We start from the raw sequence: 7,821 nt of genomic DNA, 5'->3' as shown, positions 1-7,821 counted from the left end.
GGGGAAAGCTCCTATAGAGGTGAGTGAGATGGCTAGCTCGGTTCATGTCTTAGAGACCGGTGAGGGGAGTTCTCACTCTACCCCTTACCGTAGTGCGGAGTGAGACTATTGTGGCTACCCCCCTTTTCTTATGTGCTTTATATGATGTTCTCTTTTTCCTATATGTTATTCGGTTTAGAGTTTGGGGGGTATTTCATTCTGAGCTTGGGGTGATTTATGTTGTTTGTGTGCTTCACAGTTTCCCTCCTCGCTTTTGTAGTTCACTCTTGGTCTCTTTTGCTTCTGGTATTGATTTCTGTGTACCTCTTGTTTCTCTGGTTATGATGATGATGTATTTCTGCTGATTTCTCTGTCCAGTTCTTGGTATTACTCTTTATTTCACTGATCGTTGTCTGCTGTGTATCTCTGCTTCTTTATGATTATGCTTCCTGATGATGATTGTTTGATATCTTATCTCCTGACTCTGCTTCCATCTAATGATTTTGTTTCCTAATTTGACCCTATTCCTGATGTTATCATATATTGCTTTTTCATTCTTTGCATACAACTTTTCTTTTATATTTTTCTTTTCTTTTGTATTGAAGTTACTAACAATTTTCTTTGTATATAGTCTATTTTCTTTCTCACCTTGCTTTGTCGCTTATGCTTTGGATATTGATGCTTCATTAAGGTGCTCTTTCACTTTGTTTGATGTAGCATAGCTTCGACACCTAGTGAGATCCTTCTAATCTTCTTCTTTTTATTTTCTTTTCTTGGATGCTTAGTTTAGGTTTAGATTAGGAGAAGTTAAACGGTTCAAGGATGTTTGCTTTCTAACACCTTAGTGTGTTTGGGAACATTGGTGTTGTAGCCGAATGTTCACTTGTTTGTTGATTGGGATATATGTGCTAGCTTACTTCCTTAATACTTTCTATTTCTCTTTTGCTTTTCTATCTTTCTTCTTTATTTTTTTTCTTTTTTTCCTCCTAGTAGATATTTCCTTTTTGTTTTCCTTTTTCTTTTTGCTTCTTTATCTCTTTTCTCTTACATTTCTTTTTGAATTTTGCTTTCTTATGTTTTAATTTTACATCTTACCTTTGGAAAATAAAAGTGGTTTTATAAATAAAAATAAAATGTTTTTGAGGCATTGCTTTTCTTTCTTAATGATTTTGCTTTTACTTTAGACTTAGTACCACTTGGACTTACACATTGGCTATCATTCTTCCTAAAAACAATGGTTTGCACGATTTCAGAGTATCTTTGGTTGATTCTAAGATGGAGTATGCTAAGGTAGTCGTTTAAAGAACTATTGGGACCTTGAAGCTGGATTCTTTTGTTTTTGTAAACTCGCAATGGTTCCCCTTTGGTGAATTTGAAGCGTTTAGTGAGTTTTGCCACATCCTTGCGAGGTTTCATAGTTTTCAAGTCTTCTACAATCACTTACATGAGCGGCATGGATCCTTCACTATTGCAGACCTAATCTTGAATCTTAACTCATAATTGTCAAACACGAGACCGAACCATCTAGGGAAGACAAAGGCATCTTTTCGGGGTGGTAATTTTTCTTTTCTAGGATTAACTTCTTTATTTTTATTTCTTGGGTTTACATTTGCCTACTTGCTAACCATTTGAGCCTTTTCCCTTCTTTTCAAGCCACATCTTTAGAACTTGGAGCCTTTTGTTTCTCTTGTTCCATTTTTTGTTTTTGTGAAGCAAATTATCATAATTCTTGGAGATTGTGGTATATGAGTTTGGATATTGGTTCTTATTTGAAAGCAAGCTTGTGTTTTGTATATCTTGTGAATAATGACAAGTGAATAAATGAAGAAGTCGTCCATATTTAAAACAGGCGAGGACAATGAATAAAGTGATAAAATGAAAAATTGAAAAAATGAGAAAAAGCAAAGCAAATTCAACAAGCTTTGGCAAAAATTGAAAAAAAGTAAAAAATAAAAAGTTCAAAAACATTTTGATGTAAATGCTTCTTCCTATCTTTCGCATTGAGGACAATGCTTTGTTCAAGCTTGGGGGGAAGCGTTTTACGCTTTTTGTATATATGATTGTGGTTATAGCTTTGAATAAGCTTGATGGTGTTAGTTTGTTTTTGTTTGGTGACTACTTGGTTTTGTTGTTGAGATTTGGCCAATCTTTTCTTCACAACTTAGGTGTACCACCAAATTTTAAATTTTAAAGCCTACCCCTAACCTTTTGCCATTACGTTACAACCTTTGGGAAAGCCCTTTTGACCTAGTGGTTGAGTCATACACCGAGGGAGGGCATTATGAGTTAAAGCCTATGGAGAGGGGATGCAAAGTCAAGATGTCGAGAAAACCTCAAATTTATTGTTTTTCCAGTTCCTTCGAGGAACTATAAAGATGCTTGCTAAAAGAAGATTTGAAGCCAATTAGGAAAATGTGCTAAAATTGTTTTTAGATGAGGTGAATTGGGTTTTGGTAGTTTTCTATACTTAGCATGTCCTATGTTTCAATCAACCCTTGATATCTTAGAACGTGCTTACCTTTGTTGTTTTAGAAGGTTTGATATCCTCTCGTGTTTTGACCATGAGCAAAAGTCCATTATATAAGCACCTTTTTTCCTTTTAAGTTTTAACTTTTTCTTTTTTCTTTTTATGTTTTGCCTCCTTTTACTTAAGAGTTATTGGTTAATCTCTATGAAAATGAGTTACTGTATATTCTTCTATTCTCTAGTCTTTCTCATTTCTTGCTTGCCTAAATAAGGTCATCATTTTCCTTTAAGCTTGATTTTGTTTTGCTCGAGGACGAGCAAAGGTTTAGCTTGGGGGAATTTGATGAGTGTCATTTATGGCACTTTAGGCTAGGTTTTCTTCGTAGTTTTACTCTCGTTTTTAGTCCTTTTTGCCGTGTTTTTATATAATAATGCTTACTTTGCGTATTTGTGTGTAAGTCTAGAGAAATGCATGCTTTTAATGGTCTTCTTGTCATTTTGATCATTTCTCGACTATTTCTCTTGCTTCTTTGTTTCCTTGACTTGTTTTGTAGGTGTGTTGAGTCTCCCGAGGTTTGATCACCAAGGAGAAAGCTCGAGCGCATTCAAGAAAGTTGATGGAGCTATGTTCGGGATTCCAAATATGCAATTCAAGCTAGCTCCGCAAGCTCGAGGCCCTTGGAAGCAATGCTTTGGCTTGAGGCGTTCAAGTGCTTGGAAGATAAAGGAGCTGCCCTACTCACGAGCATCTTCTCGAGTGCACCAATGATACGGATGCTCGGGAGCGCGGAGATTGATCAAGAAAGCGAAGGAGGCAAGGCCACGAACACCAAGTAGGGGTGCGTGCGCGTAGACCCAGATGTGCATGCGCGCGGCTTGGGTGGTACACACACACTGCCTGTCCTGACCCCCTTCGCTCGATTATTCTATTTATACCCTTAAACTTTTCCTTTTTAAAATATTATTTTAATCTAGAAAGATAAATCATATTTAATCTTCCATGATTATCCTAACAACTTTAGGAGATTCTATCCTAATTACTAGCCAATCAAATAATTTTAAAATCAATTATATCCTAATCTAATTATGGGATAATCACATTATTTAAATCAATTATCATCCTTTTGTAATACTCTTAGAATATCCTACCAAATTTTATCCAATATTAAACACTTAATTATGGATAATCACCAAAATTAACAACTTTAAATATGGATAATATCAAATTTAACAACTTTTGAAGATATGATTTTATCCTAAATAAAAGATTTTATCACAAATTAACCAATTTTATCCCAAAATAACTTGTAATTATCTTGAAATAATTTTAAAACAAAATAATTATTTTTTAAAAATTGAGCCACACTCGCCGGCCACTGTGGTTGGCCAGCCGAAGTTAGCCACGATGGCTGGCTGCTTCACGCAGCCACTACCGTAAAAGGCAATACTGAGCAGTAGCTACTGCTGGGGCTATAGGCCACCGTGTGCGGCCAGCCTTGGTTAGCCAAGGTGGCTGGCTGCTTTCAACAGCCACTGTCGCGCAAGGCAACAGCAGCAACTGTACAACTCTTGCACGCTGCTGTCACTACCACCCTGGACCTCCGCCCTCCCCTTCCCCTTCCCCTCCCTCTTGGACCGCCACCTGCTCGGCTGCCGCCATGGCTGCGCCACCTAACCGCGGCTGCCGGTCTTAAACATTTTTTTTAACTTAATTAAAATAACATTTATTAAAATTAAATTAAATCAGTCCAAATTTTAAAATTAAATCACCATTCAATATTAAATTAGGGTGCATCATAAAATTAATCCTAATTTAATTATAACTTTTAAAATTAAATCGTTGATTATACACATAACTCTTTTATGCATACATCAATGCAATTAACATTATGGAACATATTTAATCCAAATTCAACCAAAACAAGCATCAAAAATCGAATTTTAAAGGCTTATATGGTTCGAAATTTTTGAATAAACTAGGGTTGGGTGTTCGAAATTTTCGAAAAATTTAGGGCATAAATCGGTCCTCTTCATGACTATTTTGAGCAAAATTATATCGCATTTAATCAATTCCAAAAGTTTAATCACATTAAACATAATAATTAAACCATAATTAAATTCATTTCTCCTTCTTAATTGATTATAAAATTATGAACATGGACTTCAAATAATCGTATTATGATCATCAAGCGTGTTCATGCAAGAGGCTAACTAATACCACTGTAGGAGTTTATAGGTACTAAAATGCGGAAAACATGAGTCTTATTCATAAAGCACTTAATCCCAAGACCGTATGCATAACACACAAGACACATAATCATACCTTTGAAGAGTGAATTCCACGTAGCTATTGGCAAATCAGAGACAGAATAGAGCCCTAAGCGTTACTCCTCTACTTAGTCCACGGGATTTGAACGAGCTGTCCGCCAATACTAGATTGGTCGAGTGAAAGAGGAAAACCACGATCACCACCTTTAATGGACAACGCCGACCACCACGAACCACCACAATCGGAGCCGAGGGAGGAGGAGAGAGCCGTGAGAGTGGGAGAAAGAGAAAGAGAGAGAGAGAGAGAGAGAGAGGGGTTAGGTTTCGTGTTTGCTAATTAGGATTTGATCAAACTGATCACTGAATTGCATTACTGAAAACCCTAGGCACCTAGTCTATTTATAATCCTATTATAATTAGACTAAGTCACGAAGCCCAAAACCCTCCTTATTCCTCCATATGGCCGGCCATGCTAGGGGATAAGGCCCATCATGGGCCTCGTCCACTCGTGCTTGATCTAGGCCCTTTATGTGACCTTATAAGATTCGTCCAATTGGTCTTTAGCCTATTTTCCTTGCCCAAAGAATGTTAGTACCTCTAGCTATGATATAACGACGACCTAAATTTACGAACTTAATTATCTCCATAATTTGATCCATTTATATATATCTAGTAATTGCACATGACGAGGACATAAATCCTTCACAAAATTCTCCATTGCTAGCTTCTGCTTGTCTTTTTCCTTATGGTACTCTTCTCGCTTCCTTTTTCTTGATTTCTTCTCACCAAGATCTTTGGACCCTGGTACTGAACCAGACTGTTGCTTGGCCCTGGCTAGTTATTGTAAGGCTATGATATAGCATTGTTGTGCTGGCTTTTGGTTTCCTCTGAGCTTTGTGGATCTATCATCATTAGCTGTGTATGCCATGGCAAGGTGATAAGTGGATACCATCCCATCTATTTTATGGATGAGTGGCCTTCCCACAATTACGTTGTAGGGTGAGAGGGAGTCTATTACTAAGAATTCAGCTTGGATATCACGCTGCCTTGATCCCTCTCCGACACGAACTGATAGCTCTATTATTCCCTCAGGGACCAGTCCTGACCCATTGAACTCGGTGACTTCATTGCTCACCCTTTTCAAGTCTCTTTTATCCAGGTTCAGCTCTTTTAACGCACTGATGCATATGATGTTGGCTGAGCTGCCAACGTCGATTAACACTTTATCAACTTCCCAGTTTGTAATTCTCATTGTAACAACCAGAGGGTCATCATGCGGGTAAATTATGCCTTTTTGGTCGTACTCGTCTAATATGGCTTATGGTAGCGAGGGAAGTGGTGGCCACCTACGCCTTTCGTTGTAGCCTATCTGATGGATCATTGCTCGCAAGTCAACCCTTGCTCTGTTCACGGTTCCTCCATGTACCGGTCCACCATTGATTACATACACCCTACCCTCTAGCTTACTATCCCGATCTCTGCCCTTAGCTGGGCCTCTATGACCTCCTCTGTGGTCGTGACCAGACCTATCTTCTTCCCTCTTCCAAGAGGATTCAGGATACTGCCTGAACTGGTTCAAGCACCCTCTCCGGACTAAGTCCTCTATGTTGTCTTTCAAGAGTGTACACTCATCTGTGGTATGTCCGTGGTCCTTGTGAAAGTCATACCACTTGCTAGGGTCACGGTTTTTTATCATCATCCTGTGTGGCCTTTGCCATTTGTCATCAATTTTGTTCACACTGAAAATATGGGGTCTCGAATGAGTGAGCGGAGTATATTGATCGAACCTTCCAGCCCTAGCTCCATGCTTCCGGTCTGATCTTTTTACTCCTACTGCCCTGTCTGCATCCCTGCAACCTTGTTAAGCTCTGCTGGGCTGATCCACCCTGGCTACATTCTCTACTCGGGTGACTTCAGCCTGCTTAACTACGTCACTTGGTGCTTTTCTGTTCAACATGGCTCTGTTAGTTTCGTTTTCTTTTTTGAACTTATGCGCTTTACCCAGTGCTTCAGCAAGTGTTTTAAGGCTCTTTCACCCCATGTACGCTCTGAATAGTGAGCCCGGCAGTAGGCCGCTCTACATTGCTAGCAACTCTACTTCCTAACTCATATTTGGGATGGTGGTTGCTTCTTTGTTGAACCTGGTAATGAACTCCCGTAGGGGCTCATCCTTTCCTTGAACCAATGACATTAGCTCGGTGGTTATTTTTGTACGATCAACCAGCGTGACAAAGTGTTCCATGAACATTCTCTTCAGCTTGTTATAGGTATAAACAGATCCCTTCGAGGTGGCCCCATATTATTCGGCTGCCAGCCCCTTTAAGGTCGGTGGAAATGCTTTACACCAGACTGAGTCTGTTATAGTATATAATACCATATGGTTCTCAAATGCTGAGACATGATTCTTAGGTCTTTTGGTACCGTTGTACATGCAGCTGGGCATCTTGATTTTCTCCATTGGCTTTTCCAGAATCTCCCTGCAAAATGGGGAATCATCTGGAACCACCTGGATTCGTGCTTGCTTCTACCTGTCCAGACTTAGTCCTCGCTCAGAGGTCGGTGACCTGCTGTGAGCGACTCGGGTCTCCGGGATGCCCTTATCCTGGGATGCCTCCTCCACATGCCATTCTCGATTCACATTTCGAGCTTCTAGTTCCAGCACCTTCTTCCTCAACTAGACCATCTCTTTTTGCTCCGGGGTGAGAGTCACAGGTGTTGTCTTCTTCACGGCTAAATCTGTAGAAGCAGCTACTTGTGGGGAGCCCGTTCCTTTACCGAAATTGATAAGGACTGTCATCATGGCTGCCAGCTGCTCCTTACTGCACTTATAGAGGTTTTGCGAAATTGCTGACATGTTGACAGGTTGCGGGTTCTGGGTTATTTGTGTTTGGATAATGGGTTCATTGTTCGTGCCTGTCACTGGCATTCCAAACTTAAAGGAACAACTAAACCCCACCGAATCTACTTGTTTTGTCGCCGCTACGATCGCAGCCGACATCGACCTAGTGAGGTTAGTTTTCTGAGAGATACCGGACTTGGGTTTTTCGGTTGATTTTTTAGGATCGATGGTTACTGACGCTGTTTTTTGTGGTGGTTGATTGGTGTCGA

General features: G+C 39.6%; 1 protein-coding gene across 1 annotated transcript; it reads right to left on the bottom strand.

Annotated features, from left to right (window-relative positions):
- Positions 1 to 5,551: 5,551 nt before the first annotated feature.
- Positions 5,552 to 5,965, bottom strand: LOC145566461 (uncharacterized). The gene has a single exon (XM_081625874.1). The coding sequence runs from the start codon at positions 5,963 to 5,965 to the stop codon at positions 5,552 to 5,554; it is 414 nt and encodes a 137-aa protein (XP_081482000.1).
- Between the last annotated feature and the right edge of the window lie 1,856 nt (positions 5,966 to 7,821).

This window comes from Chenopodium album, chromosome 11 (assembly GCF_948465745.1).
Source record: "Chenopodium album chromosome 11, dcCheAlbu1.1, whole genome shotgun sequence".
Classification (NCBI taxonomy): Eukaryota; Viridiplantae; Streptophyta; class Magnoliopsida; order Caryophyllales; family Amaranthaceae; genus Chenopodium; species Chenopodium album.
The sequence above is the reverse complement of the archived record's forward strand: the minus strand, read 5'-3'. Positions and strand labels throughout refer to the sequence as shown.

What these genes read in the sequence shown, in the direction of transcription:
- LOC145566461 (XM_081625874.1), bottom strand. Translation starts at nt 5,965, where the DNA reads ATGAGAATTACAAACTGGGAAGTTGATAAAGTGTTAATCGACGTTGGC.